Genomic DNA, 24,076 nt, shown 5'->3' with positions numbered 1-24,076 from the left:
AACAAAATTGAATTCTAAGACAACATAGTTTCCAGAAGAAACTAGATGGCTGATTTGGATGGGGAAGGCCAGTGATGCTCTGGAGAAGGGTGTGCGGGAGGAAGCAGCTGTCAGGTGGCAGGGTGGAGGAGCAGGGCTCTGTAACTGCCTTTTAGAATCAGGACTCCACATAACTGCTGGGAAGGCTCTTAATTAAATGTGTAACAAAATAAAAACAGCCAGAGAGGAAACCTAAGTAGCGCAGCGTGACAGTGCACAGCTTATCCGTGTTCCTGGAACCTCTCGTCAGAGGCTTGTCAGTAGCTCTCGGCAGAGCCATCACCTTTCTGTGTGCCTGGTAAAGGCTGCTGATGAGCCTGACAAGGGTGGTGTAAAATTGACACTCACAACTTGTTAGTATGTGGCTTGCTTCTTATTTTGACATCCATTTCCAGATTTAACTAAGTCTAAGGAATTCAGGAAATGTTTTCATTTCACATACTCATTTCTGGAAATCACGGTTCCCTTCTCATTGCTCTCCTTGCCCCCATCCCCCTAAAGCAACTTCACATCACTTTTGTTGGAAACTGCCTGATTAGTGTGGCACTGAGAAATAGAACCTGAAGTGCCAGCAGAAATCCCACTGGAGAAGAAAAATCTGTTCTTGTCCTGACAAAATCATTTTGTGTCCATCTTTTGTCAAAGCCTGATGAGCTGGTACTCCCAGGTTTATGGAGCTTGATGCTATAGTATCAAGATCCTGCTAAGGTGAGTTTGGATTTAATTTTTTCTCTAAACTTTTTCAAGAAATAACATAATATGGGCTTAGTTCTTGATTAGGTTACCGTCCTTACTTGGCCTACCCTTCTTTCATCTTACTTGGTGTTTGTTGAAGCTTCCTTGGGATTTAGTGTTGTTTCTCTGCTTACCTAGGTAGGAAATGTATCTTCTAGGAGATTCTGCCTTTGGTGGGTAGGCAGTTAAGACTGGTAGAGAGTAGAGTAAGACCTGCACAGGCCCCCACTTGAAGAACTTGAGGTTTAGCCCACAGTCTGATGATCTAGGTTTGCCAACCCTGGCTGACAGTTAGGGGGTTTTCTGTGGCTGAGAAGAGGAGCAAGTGGGCAAGACAAATAGAAAAGCTTGAGGGAGGCCCAGGCCTTTGGTTCAGTTTGGAAAGAGGCTCCTTTGGAGAGAGTTGGGGTAATTGGACCCTGTACTTAGGTGGGCATGGGGGAGGTGGCTTCAGGGCTCTGCTTAGAGTCAGTTTAGGAGACACTCATATACATTCAGTTTACCTTTGGGTCAGGAACTTCACTTGTTATAGGTAAGTGCTGGGCTGGTATTGGGCTTCATTTTGTTCCTGGCTTCCTGAAGGAAGAGGTAGAAGGCATGCTATGCCCACTACTTATGCTGTGTAGAGGTAGACCTGGAGCATTTCAGGGTTTAAAATGTCTAGAGATTGAAAAGTACTTGCCTAGAGTGTAGTGCCTGTTGCCGCCATGAGGAGCATGCACTTGGCCAGATCTGTTGACATTTCCCTCCTGGCTGCAGTCAAGTGCCCCAGAGTAGTCTTGAAGAACGAGACTCCTGGTACCTGGAGTGAAGTGGCACCATGTTAGCACCATACACCCGGAGAGTGTTATGGGTAGTGACTTCCCTGGGAGGGCGAGGAGTAGAATATGACTGTTTTCCTTTTGTTTTTCATACTTGCTCTTACCAGAGAGTGGGCTCATCTTTTGCCATAGCTTCAGCTATCCTCTGTATACTGAGGCCTTCTAATCTTTTTCTCCAAGTGACGGATTAGAACTAACATAATCCTGCTGAAGAAAAGAAATCTACTCTGCCTTTCACTTGAACTCCAAGCCTGATTATCCCAGCTGCCTTTCCTGAATCTCTACCTGGATGACCACCAACGTCTTAAAACTCAGCTGTGGGGGCTGGTAAGATGGCTCAGTGGTAGAGCGCTTGCCTTGCATGCATAAGGCCCTGGGTCCAATTCCTCAGCACCACATAAGCAAAAAGAAAAAAGCCAGAAGTGGCGTTGTGGCTCAGATGGTAGAGCGCTATCCTTGAGCTGAAGAGCTGAGGGACAGCGCCCAGGACCAGAGTTTAGGCTCCATAACCGGGCCCAAAACACACAGAAAAAACCAAAAACCAAAAAAAGTAGCTGTTACTTTCTCCCCTCAGCCTGTCCTCCATTATTCTCTTGAATAATTAAATTAGTTTTATCCACTCAGCTCTCCTAAGAAACCTGAGAATTATTATTTCTCTAGCTACCACCAGTAGTTGCCAAATTCTTTTGATTGTGCCTTGTAGAGGTTTCTCAGACCACCACTGCCAAAGTTAAGATGATCATGTTCTTCTTGATTAATGTAGTCTTCATAGTCTTAAATAGTGTCCTTGACTCCAGTCTTGCTACTTCTTTATTCCAAATTGTAGTGAATTATGTCAGACTGCTGTCTAAGCTGTGACAAGCCTCACCCTTGTCCTCAAGTTCAAGTCCACACTGTTGAGTTCTTCACATCTCTTACTTTCTTCTCTCTCTAGATCCGTAAGTTCTCTCTATGAACCATCCACTTCATTCAGAGGCTATATATAGCTGGCCACTTTCTAACATCTTTCTCCAAGTGCTTTCCTTTATGTTCCTGGAGCCTGTATTTATTCATACATCAAATTTTATCATAGCTTTCTCTACTTCTCTGTTTTCCTTACTAGATTATAAATACAATTAGGATAAGGCTTGACTTGTAATAGTTGTTAAGCAAATATTTGTTGAATGATTTCCTTTTGTTGTTATTGGGTGTTTTTTTTTTTTTTTGTTTTGTTTTTTTGCAGAGGTTGGATTTTTGGTATTGGGGATTGTACCCAGGGCCTCACATATGCTAAATACACATTTTACATACCCTCAACCCTATGAGGTACAATGAAGTGATTCTTGGAATCCCTGGTCCAGAAGAATGGCAAAAAAAAAAAAAAAAAAAAAAATGATAGCAGGTAGATTTAGGGAACATTAGTTGTTATTGTATAGGAAAAATGGAACAGAAGGAGAAGTCTTTGGCCTTGCTGGCCTAACCTGAATGTGAGAAGTTAAAGAACTAAGCTGCTGATATCAGGGAGTTGGGTGAAGTGGCCCACAGACCCATGGCCAAGAAGGAGAGGAGTACCTTCTGTGACACAGTATAAGATGCTTTCTGTGAAAGATTTGTGTCTTTAGAACCAGAGGCCTGGGACTTTTCTAGAAGAGTTAACATTGCATGCCAGGAACCTATATGTGCTGTTTATACTTATGTCATCTAGTCCTTACCACAGTTCTGTAAAATAAGTTCTTTTTATAACATTTCTTCTAGTGCCAGTACTGTGGCTTGATCTCAGGGCCTCATACTGTCACTTGACTTTTTCCGCTCAAGGCTGACTCTCTACCATTCAAGCCGTACCTCTACTTCCTTTATAACATTTTTTTTAACGAACAGAAAAACTGAAGTCCAGAAAGGTAAATTGTCAAGGGCCCTCAAGCTGCTGTAATAGAGCAAGGATTTGAACCTAGGCATTCTGACTCTAAAAGTTTGTGTTGAACCACAGTGCTGACCAGCCATCTGTCCTTGTTCATGGTCCATAGGGCTTTATGATCTGGTAGGAATACCTTCTTCCTTTCCTTTGTCTGTGTTGAGTGACAGAGCTGTGGATGCTCTCTGACACACAGGCAGTTGGGTTTTGGTTTGGTATTGGAGGAGAGCTAAACATTTATGTTCATTTTGGTATGGGAATATGGTTGGTCAAGAGATGTGGCAGGTGATGTTTTGGGGCAGCCTGAATGCTTCTTTCTGGGCCACAAATTAATGAATTCTCCGACCCATTTTAAGAAAGTCATAACCACCATCCCTTTGGACACCTCTGTCTTGTATTGTGTTTGGAAGTACATGGGACATTGCATTGTGCCACTAAACTTACGAGAGCCTTGCCCCTTGCCCATGAGAGTGTCAGTTGGTCCCAGCACTGAGGTGCTTCACTTTTGATTAGCAGCCTGCTGGGGGAAGGTGCTGGAGTAAGAACTCCCTGCCAGTCCTGACTTGTCTCATTTCCTGTTACTTTTATCTGTCACTGCAAGCGCTTGGGCTCCCCTCCTGAACTAATTAAGTTTGCATGTGTTTAGACACATTGCCAAATAGGGCTTAGCAAAGCGGAACTGAGCTACATCTCTTTCTGAGTAGAGAAGGTAGGGTCTATGAATACTTCTTTCACAAGGACTAGGGAGAATCATGGATGTCATGCAGTGAGTATGTGTGCAGGTGATAGACACCTGCCCTGGCTCTCCTAGGTATAGAGCATCCTTCTGATTGGCTGACAGGGGCAAGTGAGAGGCCAATCTCTAGCATTCTTAGTGAACTGGACATTCTAAGGAGGATGAGAATAGAAACAGCAGGTTCCAAAGTGTACCTTTTCTCCTCTGCACAAGGAAGTTCAGTGTGATCTGAGTAGTATGCTTAAGGAGTTGGGAGGGTTGTGTGCTTCTTGTTGCCAGCCTGAATATACCTAGCTCCTAGATCTACAACCACCTAAGTGGTAAACAGAGTGCAGGATGTAAGTCTATGGGAAGTACAGTAGGAACTGGGATAGCTGAAGGCCCAATTTTCCCTTTTTTGCATAGAAGCCCAAATTCCTCCTTCTCAGTCACTTGTGAACCCTGCAGGATGGTGCCAAGGGTAGAAGAATAATGTTGCCTAAAATCTCCCAACCTTGGAGGTGGGATTCAGCCTGGTGGACCATCACAATGAAGTGATAGTTGTTGGCATGTTTTTGTGGCAGACCAAAACTTGCCTTTCCCATGTACCTGGGTCCTATCCAGACAGCAGTTATGGACCTCCTATTTTCAAGTAAAGAATGAGGGTATTGCTTGCTACAAAGGTAGAAAAGCCAGCGGAAAGCCACGGTAAGGGCTTCAATCCTCAGTCCCTATCAGTAGCTATGAAGCTAGTAGGTCAGCTTCCCAGCCATGAAGAAGTTCTGGAGAGGCTAAATTGCTCAATCAGCCCAGGCTCCCAATTCACATGAAGTGCATGGTGGAAAGGGGAGGATTTTCTGGAGATTGCATAGGAATTCTGGGCCTTAGAGTTGTAGTCTAAGCTTAGAAAGAATGGGAACCAGACCTTCTGCCCTCCCTTCAGTTTCCCTAGAGCCCTCTCGTCAGCAAAGGTGCATTGGGTTAGCCCCAAGAAGGCAGCTTGAGTTGATGGGGTCATGTTTCAGCTCTGGCTAATCCAAGTCACTCGATATAAATCTCTCCCTGCTGCCTCTTCCTCCCTCCCATCCCCAACCCACAGACAGGGAAATGAATCCTGGCCCTCACCCTGAATACATCATGGCAGGCTTGCCTCTAATGAGAGAGGGCCATTCATTGTGGGGTGAAGCTCCCTGCAGAGCCTGGGATGCCATTAATTAAAGAAGAGCCACCTGAAGCCAGTCGTGCGGTGCCGCCTGCCACGCTCAGATGGAGTGGTGGTGGGGTAGCCTCGTTAGCCTGACAGCTCCTTGGGATGAGAGTTCTTGGGCTTGGAGGAGCACTCCCGCCCTGCCTGAGAGCTCAGGTACCCCTGGGGCCAGACTACTCAGAAACATCTGACCTCCCCCTCCGTGTCCTAGGGCCTAGACCCAGGCAGCAAAGGGGCTCCTGATTTTGAGCTTGGCTAAGGATTAGTCATTTCTTATATGCTAGCCCTAGAGCAAGAACAGGTTTCTGTGGAGCCAGAACAGTCTTGGTTCCCAGCCTTTGTTCCCTTTGCACTCTTTCATGTGGTCCTGATATCTCACCCTGTGACCTTCCCTTGGAGTTTTAGTTTAGGGTGTTTGGTCTGCCCTAGAAGGGCTTAGGGCCTGAAGGATCTCTGGAGGGAAAAAAAACTGTTATCTGGTCAAGAACCACTGCTGCTGCCTGGCAGACAGAGCCTATGGTGTTCCATTTTCTGGGCTTTTTTGGCAGTGGCTAGAAATCTGAGGCTCATCTCATTATAATAATTATATCACTGTGGTGATTATAGGACCTCCCCCCCCCCCCCAATGGAAGTGTTGTCCAGATAAAGACAAAGATATTTCCTTAATGACTGATCAGGCTGTGAGATGTATTTTGTTTTTGTTTTTTGTCAGTTGTGGGGCCAGAACTCTGGGCCTGGGCGCTGTCCCTCAGCAATTCATCTTTACCACTTGAGCCACAGTACCACTTCTGGCCTACCACTTCTGTTTATGTAGTGCTGAGGAATCAAGATGGTGAGGGTTTATGTGGTGCTTAGGCCCTCATGGTACTGAGAGGGCTTCATGCATGCAAGGCAAGCACTCTAACACTGCACCAACTTCCCAGCCCCAAGCTGTGAGATGTTTAAGGCTATGACAGCCTTATCCTTTGGCCTGCTACAGAACTGGTGACTGAATAGTTCTTTACTCCTTAATTGGTCCAGAAGCAAATGTTACTGCTTAGGTTCTGGCCTCCAGATTTGATATATGAAGCTCTCTGTGACCATCCATGACAGTCTTATCACTCACTCCTTGCTATGAAGGGCTAGGTAAGCTGAGATCTTGGCTTTAGCCCAGAATTGGGCTAGGTCAGCCAGTCTCATCCTGACTTTTCAGGCAGAGATCCGATGTCTGTAGCTCTTCAGGGCAGTTTCTGGGAGTCTGGTCTGTGACTGAAACTGACAGACAGGCTGCTTCAGAGGGCCTCAGAACCAGCTGGCAATACCTGGACTGTTTGATAATTTCAGTTTCCAAAGAGCTCACCTGTCATGGGGTGGAGCCTCCAATGCAGCCTCCCAGCAGGCCATTTCCATATAGTCTAGAACTTAGGCCTGACTGCTCAGTATTTTGAACATATTTAGTCTTTCCAGGTCTTGGCTGTTTGCTTGAACCCATCTCCTCTGTCAGGTAGAAAGTGAAAGGTCTCAAGATGCTTAGCCAGAGAGTCTTGATCTTAAGCTCCCAGGAGAAGAAAATCCCAGTTCTCGGCAAGCATTTTCCTTTGTGTAAGGTACTTCTTAGATCAGTAGTTTTTTTTCTTTCTTTAACTTTTTTTTTGTGACAGGTATCAGTTTTTGGTGTTTTTTTTTAAGATTTTAGTATTGAATAGATATGGTAGAACATTTGAAGTATACTATAATCTATAGTATGATAAATTTATATACAAGTATATACCTGTATTACTACCACCCAGATAAAGATCAAGAACCTTTTCCAGGAGGCACAGAAATGGACGGACAAAGGCTAAACAAATGCAGCAGTGTTACTTACTAAACACTCTGTTAAAAATCAAATATACGACTTGTGGGTGGGGATGGGTGGGAAAAACTAGGGGAGAGCAAGGGAAGGGGTGACATTGTCCAAAAAGAAATATACGCTAACTGACTTGTGTAACTGTATATCACCTTTATAATAACAATAAAATAATTTTTTAAAAAAAACCTTTTCCAGGGGCTGGGAAGGTGGCTCAGTGGTAGAGCACTTGCCTGGCATGCATGAGGCCCTGGGTTCAATTCCTCAGCACCACATAAGGAAAAAGGAAAAAGCTGGAAGTGGCGCTGTGGCTCAAGTGGTAGAGCGCTAGCCTTGAGCTGAAGAGCTGAGGGACAGCGCCCAGGCCCAGAGTTCAGGCCCCATGACCGGACCCAAAAAAAACCAAAAAACAAAAAACCTTTTCCATCATCTCAGAAAGTTCCCTTGTGCCCCTAACCATTCAGTAATGACTTCTTTTGCCAGGTAGGATTGTTCTAATTTCTTGGTTTGTTTTATCTTTTCTTCCTTTTTCTAGCTTTCCCACCCCTTTCTCTTTCTTTCTCTCTTCTTCCTTCCCTCCATTTTTCCTTCCTTCCCTCCCTCCCCCTCCTTTTCTTTCCTTCCCTCCCTCTCCCTCCCACTTTGTTCCTTTCATACTAGGGTTTGATCTCAGGGCCTTGTATTTGCTAAGCAGGTGTTCTCTCACTGAGAAATATACCTACTCCTTTTTTCTTTTGTTATTTTTTTCAAATAAAGTCTTGCATTTATTCCCTAGACCTTCCTGGACTATGATCCTCTTAGTTAAACTTAACCATGTAGATGGGAGGTGAACCACCATGCCTAGTTTTTATTGGTTGAGTTGAAGACTCATGAACTTTTTTGCCCACCATGATCCTCTTGATCTCCATTTTTCACGTAGCTAGGGTTATAGATGTGAATCACAGCACCTATTCTTGACTTTCATAGCAATTGAATCATACAAGATACACTCTTTGTGTTTGACTCCTTTTGCATAAAATATTTGAAGGATTAATCCATGTGATTGTATATCAGCTTAACCTTTTTATTGCTGTGTATTCCATTGTATTATTATGCTATATTTTATTTTCCTTTCTGACAGAAAAAATATCTACCTTCGGGCTGGGATGTAGCTCAGTGGCAAAGCGCTTGCCTAGCAAGTGCAACGTCCTGGGTTCGATCCCCAGTACCAAAAAAGAAAAGACAAAAAAAAAAAAATACAGTTAAAAAAAAAACCCAAACAACAAAAAAGTATCTACCTTCTTTAGTCATTTAGTACATGTGTGTTTATGAGTATATAAATGTTCAATTTGATAGGGATAACTCCCTAGACTTTTTAGATTGTCCCAACTCCTGTCATCCTTTAAAACACAATTCCAATTCTAATCTTTGACCTTGTGATCTTCCCTGTCTGTTCTGGAAAGTGCATTGCCCTGAGGTTATATATAGGAAGAGGTTGGTCTTGGGCCTGTGGAGTGGCCCATTTCTTTCTTCTTTCAGCAGATGTGTGCTGTCTATCCACTATGTGCCCTGTACTCTATTGAGATTACAGCAGTCTAGGACATGTAGCCAACACTGTTTTCTACCTTTAGGATCTTGATGCCAGAAGAATCTTGGTCTTGCCCACCAGGCTTTTGTACCAGTGAGGTTCTGCAAGAGCAGTAGCAGTGGCTTAGTGGAACTTCTCTGGGGCTGTGAACTTTTACTTTTCTGTTCTTGATGGTAGAAGTGGTGTTAGCTGCTGTCGAGGTGCTTGGACAGAGAAAGAGTTTCTTAGGGCTTTTTTTTTTTCCTTCCCTTCCATTATCCTAGAGTCTGATTCCCTCTGTGAAAGGAGTAAATTAATCTCCAACTTTTCTTACCTGTAAGGTGAGTGACCTCTGTTTTGTCAGCACTTGCCAATCTGTTCTCTGATCCCCAGCCAGGGTAATGGAGACATTACTGTGTACTAAAGCAAACCACCTGTTCTCCTGTGCAGATGCTGGGCAGATCCAGGTCCTGGGAAACAGGTCGGCGTGCAGGTAGCTGCTCATAGATGCATGTGAAGGCAGAAAAGTTTTGGCCTCTTATCTGCCTTGCTCCTAAATAGTGGTTAGCAGATTCGCAGAGGAAGACTTCCTGTTATGATACTCTTTCTAACCGCATTCATCCCAAAAGGCAGACCAAAAGGTTCGGTCTGAGTAAGGTTGCTTTTTTCAGGCTCCTATAGTACTAAAAGGCTTCAGACACTCCTCAGTGAGGAAGAAGACTTAGGGAGTAGAGGTCCTTGTAGTTGGAGGCCAGAGAATTCAAGGTTTCTGTTGGCACAGAGGTCTGTGCCTGAATGATTTGTGGATGTTTAGGACTTAGCTTTGTAGGGCTTTGGGAAGGGTAGCTATGAGTGGATAGGATAAATTCTCAGTGTCCCTGGCTAAAGGGTGACATGACTCAGACTTGATAGTTCTATAAAACTGTTTCTTCCAAACCCTTCAAGGATGTTGGTTTGGGGAAGAAAGCCAGCGAACCCAGAGAATCCCAGGAGTCTGACAGGCCTTTTTCTCTGTGATTCTTTCTTGCAGGCAGCCTGAGGCAGCCTGTCTCTTTGTTAACAGAGTGACAGCAATGTGACACCATGGAAATAATTACTAACAAATCACGGTGCTGACTGCAAACAGCTCTCTGTCTTCAGAGGCATGTCAGGGTGCATTAGAGCAGGACTGGAGGAACAGCACATAAAGGGGGGGCTGAGGCGCAGCCTGCACACAGACACTCCTATCTTCCCCAACCCTAGCCCTTTTCTGTGATATCTGACTTCCTTGCTTTTAGCCTCTCCCCAGAAGGTCAGCTAAGGGCCATCTGGGTTAGCAAGTGGCATGTGGTTGGTCTAGCTTCATCTGGGCAGGTAGCCAGGGCTCCCATCTTTACTAAGGAGTACCTTGGTAGTAATGCGATCCAACAGTTTCCATTGTGGAACCCTCAAAACATGGAAGAATGCTCAGTTCTCTGATTTACTTGCTGCCAGTTGAGACTAGCTTCACTTGTCATGGTTTAGGATTTTGGGGGGTACCAGAGGGGAATCTGCTCTCTACAGGACCCAGAGTATGAGGCAAACCTTGCATCTGTGTAGGCTCAGTTCCCTTCCCCCATTAGCTCTGGTTTCTTCTTCAGTTGCCATAGTCAATTTTTGGTAAGTCGACTTTGTCCATTCCCTCTTGGTTAGCAGAGTGATTGCTCTGACTGTCAGGGCTGTAAATAATGTTTCTGGTGTGTGTGGCTGGAGGCAGCCGCGTGGGGTGTGGAGAGGAGAGGAAGGAAGGAGGAGTTGCTCTGCGATGGCTCCCTCACCCACCCCCTCCCCTCTCATACAATATTTATCCAGGGATGGGAGTCAGATGCAGTGACCTCAGGGGTCACCCAGTTAAATAGCTTCTGAACCTCCCTGCATTCTAATTGCTGCAGTTGTCCTTTGCTCTGGAGACTTCTCCTCCCTATTGTCTGCTGAGGCACACACTAATGGCTGTCCCTGGCTCTGCTGGGAGGCGTGCGTGTGTGTGTGTGTGTGTGTGTGTGTGTGTGTGTGTGTGTGTTGGGGGGGGGCACTCATTGCTACCTTTCTTTCCCCAGGGATAAAAGAATCCAGAGCCTATTAACAAGTGGCTTTATCTAGGTGGTGCCCAATCCCCTGTAACACCTATTCTTCCCAAACCTAACTGTAGGAGACCCAGACAGTGGGCTTAGTTTTGGGGGCCAGAAGGCTGCACCTACTTTTTTTTTGGCATTTGTGAATTCTCTATAGGCTCCCTAAAGCCAGGAGACAGACCTTTATTACTCGGCTGACGAGCATCACCCTGTATGTCCATAGTCCCATATCCAGGTTTGGAAACTTCTAATGAGTGATGTTTTCCTTTGGAGTATTCTGCATTTGTCCAAAGATTTGTTGAATGCAATCTGTCTGGTCCCTGAAGGCAGTTTAGATGATTGATCATGGTAGCAGGTGTGTCCATGTGTTGATTTAAGAGTGTCATGTGCCTCACATCTTCAGTAGAACCTTCCTATAAATGTCAGTTACCCTCCACTGCAGCTTTTCTCTCTCCCAAAGAATACTTTTAGAAACTGCCATTGAAGAGGCTAACCACATGTATCTTGATGATGCTGATATTCAGCAGTGGCCTAAAGTCAGCTCCTGTTGAGAACTGTTCTGGGCCTAGTAAGCACAGTGCCGGGAACAGAACAGGGGAGGGGAGGGTATGAGAGAAGGGGGGGTCATCAGAAGGTTAAGAACAACAGCAGGTCTTGAGCACCTATAATGGAGCACACTGCTTCCAGATCTTGAGTGTAGAAGGACGCCTCTCTGCAATGCCTCCAGAGGGCATTGCAGGCCACACAAAGATAGTCCAGCATAGGGTCAAGATGGCCACAGAACCAGGTGGAGACTGTAGTAGATGAGCAAGGTATTTCGGAGACAACTCAAACTTAGGAGCTTCTGGTCAAAAAGAGAGTAACCGCTTCCCCTACTCTACTCTCTGCTGGGGCATCTGTCAATCAGTCTGGGGAAGAGCTCTGGCCAGATCCCAGTGGTCATTCCAGCACATGGGGCACAAGTGGGCACTGTATCCTTCCCTGAAAGGGTTTCCGTAGGAAGGACGTAGAGAAGGGCTTGTCCTGTTGTTTTGAGACTGGGAGACAGAAGTGGTATGTTCTTGGGTGAATATTTGTGGCATTGGGGAGGTGAATGTTACACTTTTTTCTATAAGGTGTTTGTGATACTTGTGTGTTTCCTGTGGGCTTTGTTGGGGGAGAAGTGAATAGAGGTAGTTGGTAAGTGAGCTAAAAAGCTGTGGAACGGTGAGGCACTACATACAGAAGATGGTGCATTTTGGAGGCTTTGAGCAACTGTTTGGCACTAGGGATTTGAGGTTGGTTTTCCTTGGGAGGACCTGCAGCCTGGCCTCAGGGGCATCCCTCTGCACCCGCTTGTGTTCTGGTTTCTGTTGGGAACTCTCCAGAGCAACATGTCTGGGAATACTTCCAGCTGTGCCACCAGACCCAGACGCAGGTGACGGCCTTTCATCTGTACCTTAGGGATACCAAAAGGAAATTAAATGTCATTTGCCCCCTGCACAGCAGGTCGATGCCAGATCAGACACTGCTGCTCAGAGTTGGGCAAAGGGCACCCAAGGGAAGACTTATGCTTCATCCATGTCCTCTGAGCTGTGGAGACTCCCAGGTAATGATGGCTTGGCTCACTCCCAAGGCTTTCTCTGCCTCACTAGGTTCACCCTGGCCTGAAGCCCAGTCTAGAGCTACATGGCATCTGTGGCCCATACCAGTCCAGAGAGGTATGTGTAACAGTGGAAGGGAATGGAGAAGAAAGGCAGAGCTTGGCAGAAGACACAGGAAATAGTGAGATGAACAGTCCCCTTCCTCCAAAATGCTGTGATACTGTAAGAACAGCAGGGCTATTCAAACTTAAGGAAAAACAAAACAAAACAGAAAACTACCTGGGTTCAAGACCTGGCTCCACTACTTACTAGTTGTAGTATCTTGAAGTAGTCACATTACCACTCTTACCCTCCATTTCTTTATTTGTAAAATCATAAGCATCTCTGTCTCCTATTGGGACTGGGACTGGAGTCCCCCTCCCTTTCTTTCCCTCTTTTCCCCTTCCCTCCCCTCCCCTCCCCTTCTCTCCCATCCCATCATTCTGAAGGGATTGGCTTTTAATACCTTGCCATCTCTTCTCCGCCCGCCCCTCCCCCCCCCCCCCCACACACACCATGGAGTTAGGTGAAGTTGCTATGAAGTGAATAATGGGTGGTAAGTCTGCCTAAGGAAGGCAGAAATGGTCACCTCTCCCTACCTGGGACCCTCTCTTCTTGTCTTTGTTTCCTCAACCAAGCATCTTAAAGTCTTTATGAGATGGTGGTAAGGCAAGGTAAGAGATTTGCCAGAGGTCCTCATTATGGGGCTCAGCTAACTTCTCCAGCCTCACACTTGAATTCTCCTTTTTGTCTGGGAGGACAACAGGGCTTGGCCCAACCTTCCCTCCACTGAAGTCCCGGGCAAGCTGTAGTCCTCAGCTCCACAGTGACAGATATAAACAGGGCTTTGGGAAAAAGATGTTTTCATACTGGAAGAGTTCTTCCTTGAAAACTCCCCACCCCCTCTTCACCCTCACCCCTCTGAAGCATGGCTGCTGCTGGTGAAATTCATTAGTGTTCCCTGACAGGCAGTGGCGACAGAGGCGCTTGCTGTCTGCTTCCTGCTCCCTCGCTCCTGTGCTCCTGCTTCACGCACACTGATATTTAAAGCTGATGGGCTGCTTATAGGCTTCTTGTACCATGACAAGTTTGGGGAGGGGCTTGGGGGAGGAAGAGACAGACAAGGAGCCAGCTGTCATGCTGGTATTTCAAATAGTACTCTCTCCTGACCCTTTGCAGGCTCCAGCAAGTATATCGTCTTTCTGAAGCCTGTGGTTGGAATTGTAACCTGCAGCTGTCCCAGAGGATGAGAGCAAGTGTGGGGGCAAAGTGGGCTGAGAAGCCAGCAGTGTGTTCTCCCAGGGCTGAGAGCAGGCAGAGAGCAGTGAAGGGACAGAATGTGTACCTAAGCACTGTGCACTTGCTTGAGCAGTGGTTCATAAGTGCTCCAAGACAGTGTCCTCCCATCACCAGAAACAAGATGACCCTTTCTCACTAGTTTCTCCTAGAGCAATCAGTAGTGTTTATGTTGTGGTTATTTTCTGGGTGACTACACTTGGAAGTTTCTGAATATAGGAATCAAGCTTACATAGCCTCTACCTTGAGGGTCCTGGGGCTTAGCAGTACTCATAAAAATGTATGGTGGCCAATTAAGATAGGAAGGCTTGCTATTTTGTGTTTAGAGTAGTGTCTTGACTTTTGTTTCTCTTATTCATTTGCTGAGTTTTGGCGTTTGAAGAATGAGTCCCAGGATATCTTCTGTATCCATTACTCTTCCTCATAGTCCAGGCTTCTAGGAATTCATTTTTGTAGCTGTTGAGTGATTCTAGAACTTTGCCTTTGCCTTTTTTTTGGTGATGGTGGAGGGGTGTTGATGGTTCTGAGCTTAAACTCAGGGCCTGAGCACTGTTGTCCCTAAGCTTTTTTTTTTTCTTTTGCTTAAGGCTAGCTCTCTACCACTCTCATGAGCTATAGCTCCACTTGCTGCTCCTGCCCAGGAAACTGTGATTCTCAGATCTCAGCCAGCCTCCTGAGTAGCTAGGATTATAAGTGTGAAGCCATCCAGCATCTCTTTGCCTTTTAACCTTAACAAGCCTTCTCTAGTATCTCTTTCCTAAGGTCCTATCTTAATATAGGTAGCCTAAAAGCATTTTTAAGGCCATTGCAGGTTTGGTGTCAGCTGATTTCCTTCTAAGCTGAATGCTTCCCTTGAACCTGTACTTATAAAGTATGCTTCCCTTAGCTGGCTCCTTTAAGCCTTTCACAGAGCAGGACATGGAAGTGATTTTGCTTGCTCAAGGACACATGATCACTTGTCTAACTTGTCATTTGAACAGTGGAGCCATGGTACTGGGTGGCAGTTGAACTACATTGCCTACTATCAGGAGCCTTTCCAGATCCAGGTCCAGCCATGGGGGAGGTTATTGATCAAGCAGGCCAAGCTTCTTTTTGCTTGCTCATTTAGCTTTATCAGTGCTAGTAATCCTACCATTCCACATAGCTGTCTGTCTGTCTGTAAGAGTTTACACCTTGCACATCTTCTTTTAGAGAGTGGATCCAGAATGTTTTTATGTTCTGTAGATTCAAATGTTGAGGACCTATCTCAGTACCTATAAACTGTCATCCTGGCTCTTCCCCTTCCCCCTGCCCAATACTCTCCCAACGCTATACTGCTTCTAGCTAGGATTTCTAACTTGGGGCTGATGTCTTTGGGTTGTACCTCTTTTCTCCCACCCTGTTCTTGCTGATTCTTAAAGCACTGAGTGCTAGGCCTGCCTAGGGCAGGCCAGTGTTATATCTTGTGATGTGGTGCATCTCAAAGGTGAAATGAAGACTAACCCGCTTTGGTAAGTAGGAGGCTTGAGCATTAATTTTTTATACATCCACAGTGGCCAAGTGAGTAGATTTAATTATGACTCCGCTTTCTACCTTCCTCCTCAAAATGTGGTGGTTCAGAGCTGAAACTAAGGAACCTGTTGAAATGAGAAACCCCTATTTCCTAGCTTGACCCCCTCACTAATTCGGGTTAAATTGCTGCGCTGTTGCAGTGGTGACACATTGTGTCTGCCTCTGTTTGTATAAGAGATGCAGTGGGGGAGGATGGACCAATTTGTGCAGAGATAAAAGGTGTCACAGGCAGATAACTAACGTCCCAGCCTCGTGCCTGCTCTCATTGTTGCTCAATTTGCTCCGTGTGTAAGCCCAGCCTTTTCCTCTTTCTTCCTTCCCTCCCCTTGGTCATATTTTACCTCAGTGCCACAGTGTAATGATGCCCTGCGTAGTGGGGGAGGAGATAGGCACCTCTGGCTGACAGCCCTTTCTGATAACCAAATTCCAGCCCATCCATCACTAGCTACTCTCCTCAACTTGAGGAAAAGTGATCGTGAAAGGCGGGCCGTTCATCACCAGGGTCTGTTTATCTCCTCTGGGTAGGGAGTGGAAGGAGAAACAAAGAGCTGTGTTCCCAGCTAAGTGCTGCCCAGGCTGGGGTGGCTTGGAAATGCTGGCTACAGACTCATGCAGGCAGCTTTTGAGCTCTGACTAGATAGGACTCCCAGAGGCTTGAGAGCCTTCCTTTCTCAAGATTCAGCCTCAACACTAGGAGAGTAGCAGAGGAAATTGTAGTAGTTCTGTGATGGAGGACATCTGGTGACAACATTCTTTGGGAGTATATTGGAATTAGCATATGTGGAAATGGGATGGAAACAATCCCACATACCTCATAGGTATCCCTTTTCAGAATATTCCCTACAGCTTCTCCAGGCCTGCTGCTTCCCAGCGCTGGGCCTCTAATGACTGAGGAAAACACCCTCTCCCCTACTCCACAGTTTGTTCCTACAGGTGAGCGGTGCATGTATACCTTAGTGCTGTTAGGCCATAGAACCAGGAGTTTTCTTCATTCTGAGACTCAGATCACACAGCCTTTCCAGAAAGGCAGAAATGGGTTGAGGATAACTTCAGAGTCTGCTGGTTCCCTCTTCCATTTAAGGGCTTGAGTCTTAAAATCAAGACTAACATGCATTTCTTGAGTTGGGTTTGTCTCTAAGACTTGAAGAGATAGAATTGGATAAGAAATAATGTGACCTTTTCTAGGCACAAGGTGCCTACTCTCTGGTTGGTCCTGCTTGTTGATGCCTGTCTGCCAGTCTGTCAGTCTAACATCAGACCTGCATGGTTTCTGACTCAAGCCTAGCAGTTCTCTCCCCAGCTTTGTTCACCTAATCTTCAAAGCTGAGCTCTTGTTCACAATGGCTCTACCTTGGCCATACCCATTAGCATTGGTGGGGGGGGGTTCCCTTAATGAGCTACTCCCCAGTGTTGGCTGGGGCTGAGCTAGCTACACCTGTTTGCTATCAGGGCTGTCTGGGCCAAGCCAGAACAGCTCAGTTTGCAGGTGGTAGAGTTGAATGAGGTTGGGGTAGGAAAGTCTGGGTTCCTTTTGCTTTGTTGTCCATGCTTATTGGAAGAGATGGTTTTCTGTACCTCTTTTCTCCCATATTGTTCTCTTATTTCTAGGCAAAAGAGACCTGCCTGTTAGCCATCTTATTATTTAAAAGAAATAACAAAGCAACTTTTCTAACTTCCTCTGATGTAAAAATGAGGAATCTTGTGGTAGAGTCTGATGCTCTGTTCTGATGACCCTGATGGGCCAATGTAATAAAGCAGGGCCACATGGTAAATGCCAAGGGTAGAAGCTCTCTCAGGCTCTAAGCCCTCAGTATCTGTAAAGTGATAATGTACCTTGGTTAAGAACCCACAGGCAGGACTAGGGAGGGGGGCTTCCTTAAAGGGAGCCCCTTAAATTCATGAAACTGAAGGAAGTTTTGATTTGGTGGTGGGGCCGGGTGGGGGGGGGGAATACATTCCTTTTTATGGCTTGGACATAATTGGATATTTTCTATTGGCCATTGGTGATGTCATTCTGACCCTCATAAAGAAGGGGAAATAACACCTGTGGACTCGATGCATAAAATTTCATTGGGCAACAGTAATAAGCATGGCCAGATGATGTTTGGGCAGTTGGGGAGTTTTGTGCCCAGTGAATCCAGCTGCATGGAGACCTGGGTACCATAAATTTGCCTGCACATTCATGCCCGCAGGCTAGTCCAGGGCCCACTGCCAGTGGCTCTTGTGATCGGTGTCTGGTAGGAACTTAACAACATTCAGATTCTTTGTGCCACAGAGACTTTTGCTCCTTTTCCTTTTTTTTTCTTTTTGGTGGTACTGGGATTTGAACTCAGGGCCTGTCACTTGGTAGGGCTGATGTTCTACTTGAGATGGAGGTGTGCTTTTGACTAATTATTTTCAAGATAGGATCTTAAGAACTTTTCTGTGGGCTGGCTTTGAATCATGATCCTTCTACTCTCAGCCTACATACCTCCCAGGTAGTTAGGATTACAGGTGTGAGGCATTAGCACCCATCTCTTTCCCCAATTCATGGAATCACATATTCACTGGTACCCACTGACCCTAGCCTCCAGCTGATAAGAACCTCAAATGAAGGGATGACGTTGAGCATTAACCACCATTCTACCTGCCTGAGTCTTTGCCTTCCCAGAGATGGCAAGATCTCTAAATGAATCTATACAACCAGAGCCTTTGCAGGCAGAAGACTTAGCATCTACTTCTAGTTCTGTTCTTGGTTTGATACATGATTGTTCAAACCTTTTTCTTCCCTGAGTCTGTTTCTTTTTTTGTATAGAGGATACTGGCCATTCTGCCTTGCTAATATAGTTAATTTCTTGGTGAACACTAATATGGGACATAGTTGTGTGATAGAAATATATAGCTGTCTTCCCATGAGACACTTGGGAGTTCAGGTTGGCCCTTAGTTCCATGTCTGTCATGAAGATGGGGCTAGGCCTTGCTACATTTGTACTTCTTGGTTCTTAGGCCATAAAACTGAAACATTCAGAGGACTACTCAACAACCTGAATGTTAGTCCTTAGGCTTCTGAATGAGACTGATAATTCTCCTCTTGTCATGCTTCAGTCAGCATGGGTGTAGAAGGACATTCAGGGCTGCTGCTGAGCTCTATTCAGTCTTGGATGTGTATCTAGCCCAGTAATCTGTCCTCCAAGTGGTCCTTCTGGTATAGATCCTCCAAAGGAGCAAGCAGGATCCTACTGAGGGATAACCTTCCTAACTGCGTAGAAGTGTGTATAGCTGGTATGTACTATATTTTTGAAATCTCACTGAAGAGACATCCCTTTGTCCTCCAGCCCTAGCCAGAGCTAATAGGACTCCTGGTCTGTGTCAATGAAAAGAGCTCAGATGCTGAAAATGGCCCAGGGAAAAATAAGATAAAGACTCCCTGCCTTTTGCTGCCCAGTCTCCCATGCTATTCTGCTTCTAGTGGACTCTTCACCTTGACCTTGGTGTGATTTTTCTAAAACAGCTGAGCTCAGCAAGCATTTTCACAAACATCAAGAATAAGGAATATGAAAGAAAAATGAAAAAAAAAACCCAAGACAATTATTCAGCCAGATTAATTTTACTTCCCAGACAATTATATTCTGGCACCTCTTATCCTTGTAAACCTTGTCTACTATCCCCATACCCTTGGTCCTTGACTCTACATGAGAATATCCTCTCTGGTGCCCCTTCGTCCTCTTGGTCTCAGCTAGAATTCTCTACCAGAAAACTAACTGATTATGGTTAATATCACTGTTCCACCTGGATGTTTGAATGAAACCTATACCTCAGTAAGATATTTTGGATCTTATAAAAATGAGTCCTTAGGGCTTCAGAGGTATAGTTCAAGTGATAGAAGGCCCAGAGTTCAAACCCCAGTACTTCTAGAATAAGAAAAGAAAATGAAGTAAAAGTGAATACATACTATACTGCCTGAGACATGGTAAGTGTTTGAAGGGTGATGGATGGAAGGCTGAACTGACTCAGTTGGATTCTTGTACCCAAACTTTCAAAGAAAGGAGTTTCTTATTCCTTACCTATTCTACACTTTGCAGGCTCCCTCTTCCCTCTCCCATCTAGCCCAATGATACTGACATTCCTTTCGCCAAGATCAATTTTGACTGTTGGGGTTTTCTTTGCTCTTGTCTTGCTTGACCACTTTATGATCTAGATTTAAGTTTTATATACATATGTATGTATATAAACATATATGTTTATATATCTAACTTAAATATAGGTTTATATGTATCAAACATATAAACAGAAAAGGGAAGTATGCTTCCATAATTTAGGCTCACTACAGGTAATGTGATGTGGGATCATAAGAGTATGTGTGACCTTGGTTGGGCATCTGATACTCTAAAAAAGAGAGTGAGTTGGGTGAGTCCTTGTCTTTTGAAGAACTCTGAAAAGAGGTAAGGGGATGTGGCCTGCAGACTGGACTCTCAGATCTTAGAAGGTGATCTTGTTCTCTTCACATACCTCAGACTCAGAAGAGGAGTTGTGAGGAGGCAAGTTTTAGTTTAGTATTTAAAAGTTGCTCTAAACTAGAGTTCAAAATTACAATTGGCTGCTGCTTGATATATGAATTTCTCATATGTGGCAATCGTCTGGTAAAAGTGGTTTTATTTTAGGTCAGTGAAAATAAGACATAAGCCTAGGCCGTCTGCTCACCTCACCCTGTATTATTATTCTTCCTAGGCTATCTTGTACAATTATTGTGATTTTAATTTTACTTACATTAATGAATCATCATCTGTAGTCCAGATCTGTCTTCAAATATGTGTATGTGTTCCTCCTAGACATTGTTCCACTACCAAATGTTCCACAGATCTCAGACTCAATCAACATTGATTGTTTACCATGTATCAAAAATTTATCTAAAACTGCATTTGTCCTGTCTTTTTCCAGAAGATTACTAAGAGTAGGACTGTGGGAGCAGCCTATCTCAATTTGGGTAGACAGGGATACACTGTATGCAGAAAACTTGAAATTAATAAGAAAATTGATCAAATACTGGCCTCCTTGGGTAGCAGGTATGCTCTCTGTGCCATTGCCTCTTACTATATATGTATCTCAGTATCATAAAGCTAGCTGTCTTAGTCTGTTTTGTTCCACTGTAACATAATATTGAGACAGGGTAATTTATAAACAATAGGTTTTTTGTTTTTGTTTTTTTGCCAGTCGTGGGTCTTGAACTCTGGGTTTGGGCACTGTCCCTGAGCTCTTCAGCTCAAGTCTAGCACTTGAGCCACAGCACCACTTCTGGTTTTTTGGTGGTTATTTGGAGATAAGAGTCTCATGGACTTTCTTGCCTGGCCTGGCTTTGAGCCTCGATCCTCAGATCTCAGCCTCCTGAGTAGCTAGGATTACTGGCATGAGCCACCAGCACCTGGCTGACATTTATTCTTTTACACATTTAAGGCTTGGGAAGTCCCAAGTTGAGGGAGCCACATCTGAGGAGGGCCTTCATGCCGTGTCATCCCATGGTAGAAGGTAGAAGGGCAGAGGGTACATATGAGGAAGAGAGGGGATGGGGAGAGGGAGATAAGGAAAGAGAGGGAGATACAGACAGAGAAAAGGAACTGAACTCTGTGTGTGTGTGTGTGTGTGTGTGTGTGTGTGTGTGTGTGTGTGTGTGTGTGTGTGTGTGTGTGTGTGTGTGTGTGTGTGTGTGTGTGTGTGTGTGTGTGTTCTAGTACTGAGACTTGAACTCAGGGCTTGGGCACTGTCCCTTAGCTTTTTCATTCAAGGCTAGTGCTCTGATCCCTTGAGCCACAGCTCTACTTCTGGCTTTTTGCTGGTTAATTGGAGATAAGAGTATTAAGGACTTTATTGCCCAGGCTGGCTTCAGATATCAGCCTCCTGAGTAACTAGGATTACAGGCATGAGCCACCTGCATTGAGCATTATGTTTCTAACACGTGAACTTCCAATATAGTCAAGCCATAGCATTAACCAAGGTACCAGTCTTTAACTTGGCTCCACTGTTCCCCTTGTTGGGATCAATGTTAGCTCTCTGTTACTGTGACAAAGTACCTGAGAATCATCTTAAAACAGTCAATTGTTTTGGAACATCATGGTTTCAGAGGTTTTAGTCCATGGTCGCTTGTCTTTGCTGCTTTGGGCCTGTGGCAACTCAGTCCATGATGCCACAGCATGCAGTGAAGGAGGACTGTTTACCTCATGACTCTCTGAGAGAGACTCTGCTTCTTTGAAGAGTCCCTGCCCATCTATCTATATGTCATGTGTTTCGTTTTTGGTTTTTTTTCCTCCTGCTTTGTATCTCTGCCTCTCTGCTTTGGGGTCAGACAGAACTAAGTTCAGTTTTTAGTACTATCAATTTGGGGGGGGGGGGTTGTTGTTGTTGTTGTTTTGGTCGTGGGGCTTGAACTCGAGGCCTGGGCGCTGTCCCTGAGCTCTTCAACTCAAGGTTAGCACTTCCAGCCTTTTCTGTTTATGTGGTGCTGAGGAATCGAACCCAGGGCCTCATGTATGCAAGGCAAGCACTCTACCGCTAAGCCACCTTCCCAGCCCCAGTACTATCGATTTTGATCTGTGGGATATTGGATAACGTCTCTCAATCTCCTTTTCTTCTCTATAAAACATAGATAACAGTTCATGCCTCACAGCATCATTTTGAAGATTAAATATGAAGCATGTAAGTAAGGCACTTGACATACTACAGGTCTTCAGAAAACATTAGCTGTTGATATTATTATTATTATTATTATTTTGTTACTTGTGTGGCTTGAACTCAAGGTCTAGGCTCTGTCCCTGAGTTCTTTTGCTCAAGGCTAGCACTCTACCATTTTGAGCCACAGTACCACTTCTGGTTTTCCGGTGGTTAATTGGAGGTTTAAAAAAAATCTCATGGACTTTCCTGCCCAGGCTGACTTTGAACCTCAATCCTCAGATTTCAGCCTCCTGAGTAGCCAGGATTAAGAGCCACTGGTACCTGGTCTGCTGATATTATTTTGATGGGGTCTCCAGGCATACACATTTGAATCTTAGGGAAGGTTCTAGAGTTGTGTTTATGGTGCTAGAGGTAGAATTCCTTTCTTGGTGACAAAAACCCATGGCTAAAGCATTAGCTTCTGAAACCTGTTTTGTCATGTATTGGACTTTCTAGCTTAAGACTCCATCCTTTCATCCAACTTATTCTCTCTTCTCTTTCTTGTAGGCTCCCAGGACAGTGCCAGTACTTGGGCCTGCCAGTGGCAGATTACTTCAAGCAGTGGATTAATCTGAAAAAGGTACTGTTTGAACTTCACCCAGAGCCTTGCTCTGGTTTTTCTGTGCCTATGAGCTCCCCTTCCATCTCTGTTATCTTTTTTTTGTTCTTTCTTTCAGCATCCCTTTTCCCTCTTTTCCTAGGTAATATGTGCTGAAATGTTGTAATTATTCCTGGGAATGGAGAGCTGTATGGGGCTAGGATATTGGTAGAGTATGAATCACTGTCCTAGTTGGAATCACACAGACATGCAGAAGTCTTAGTTAAGGGGATTTTCCAGGGTTCTAAATCAGAGCTGAGTCTCTGGGCTGAGTCATGTTGTCTCTAGAAGAGATGTTGTCCTAGCTGTGCCTCTGGGAAAGCATTCTCCTTTGATGTCCTTAGAACTGTGTGCTCTGAGCCTCCTGATATCTTCATATTTCCCTCTAGTTGGGAAGAAAGGCTTCTTCAAGTTGGCTTTGGTCCATCTGGTTCCAGTAGAGCCTTGCTCATGTGGGAACCTAAAGCTCATGGACCCTAAAGTTTGGTTCCCTTTGGACACAAATGAAGGGCCAGGCACTAACCCCACACTAAGTACTTGGCAAGTTGCCATGAGGTTGGGAAGGAGCTGTGTAGTTAGTATAATGGCTCTGATAGAGAATGAATTATTTAGAAAACTGTGCTTTACTAGTTTTACTAGTGCTATACATCCTACATGAGCAGAAGAAAGGAGGTGTAAAGTAGACTCACCAGATCTTGCTCTTGAGATCCTTGATGTGGTAGAGTTGGTCTACAGGAGACCGACCCTCCATAAATCAATCTGATATAAAGACAATCATTCTTTTTTATTTTTTTTGGGGTCCGGTCATAGGCCTGAACTCTGGGCCTGGGCGCTGTCCCTCAGCTCTTCAGCTCAAGGCTAGCACTCTACCATTTGAGCCACAGCGCCACTTCTGGCTTTTTTCTTTTTGCTTATGTGGTACTGAGGAATCGAACCCAGGGCCTCATGCATGCGAGGCAAGCGCTCTACCACTGAGCCACCTTCCCAGCCCAAAGACAATCATTCTTTTCCTGGAGCAGCCTCAAAAATCTCATGCCAAGGGTTAGCTTAGTAGCTCCTAGGAAGTTGGATAAAGGTAAAACACACCAGACACCATGGTGAGGGCTCCTGGAAGCTCAGAAAAGAGATCATTAAGGAATCAGGGTAAATATTGTGAGGATTTGGATCTTAAACTGTGGAATGAAGAAGATGTGTCAAGTTACCAGGAGAATGCTTTCTAGGCATATATTGTAGGAGTACAGATACTTTTCATATGTGTAGCTGGAGCTCAAGGAGCATATGAAGCAGTAGGAAAAAAGTTCTACACTGAGAATGACTACGGACTTGGTTCCTTGGTTTGTGGTAACATTCTTTGCTTTCCCCTGGTATACAGGTCCTTTGCACTTCTACTACTTGTTCTTTGACTTCTGCCCCTCTCTCCTGCTGATCACTTATGCAGCTAAGCCACTACTCCCAC

The 24,076-nt window shown here is 45.0% G+C and overlaps 1 protein-coding gene across 10 annotated transcripts in view; it reads left to right on the top strand.

Moving 5' to 3' along the window:
• Nucleotides 1-24,076, top strand: part of Eri3 (ERI1 exoribonuclease family member 3) — a 133,079-nt gene that overhangs the window by 46,214 nt on the left and 62,789 nt on the right. For all 10 annotated transcript variants that reach the window (XM_042675868.1, XM_042675852.1, XM_042675834.1 and 7 more), the window contains one exon: nucleotides 22,530-22,602. In XM_042675868.1, the coding sequence (XP_042531802.1) occupies nucleotides 22,530-22,602 (73 nt within the window). The remainder of the gene's footprint in view (nucleotides 1-22,529; nucleotides 22,603-24,076) is intronic.

This window comes from Dipodomys spectabilis, unplaced genomic scaffold, assembly GCF_019054845.1.
Source record: "Dipodomys spectabilis isolate Male_0828 unplaced genomic scaffold, ASM1905484v1 ptg000002l, whole genome shotgun sequence".
Taxonomy (NCBI): domain Eukaryota; kingdom Metazoa; phylum Chordata; class Mammalia; order Rodentia; family Heteromyidae; genus Dipodomys; species Dipodomys spectabilis.
Note: the sequence above shows the minus strand (reverse complement) of the source record. Positions and strands in the feature narration are given on the sequence as shown.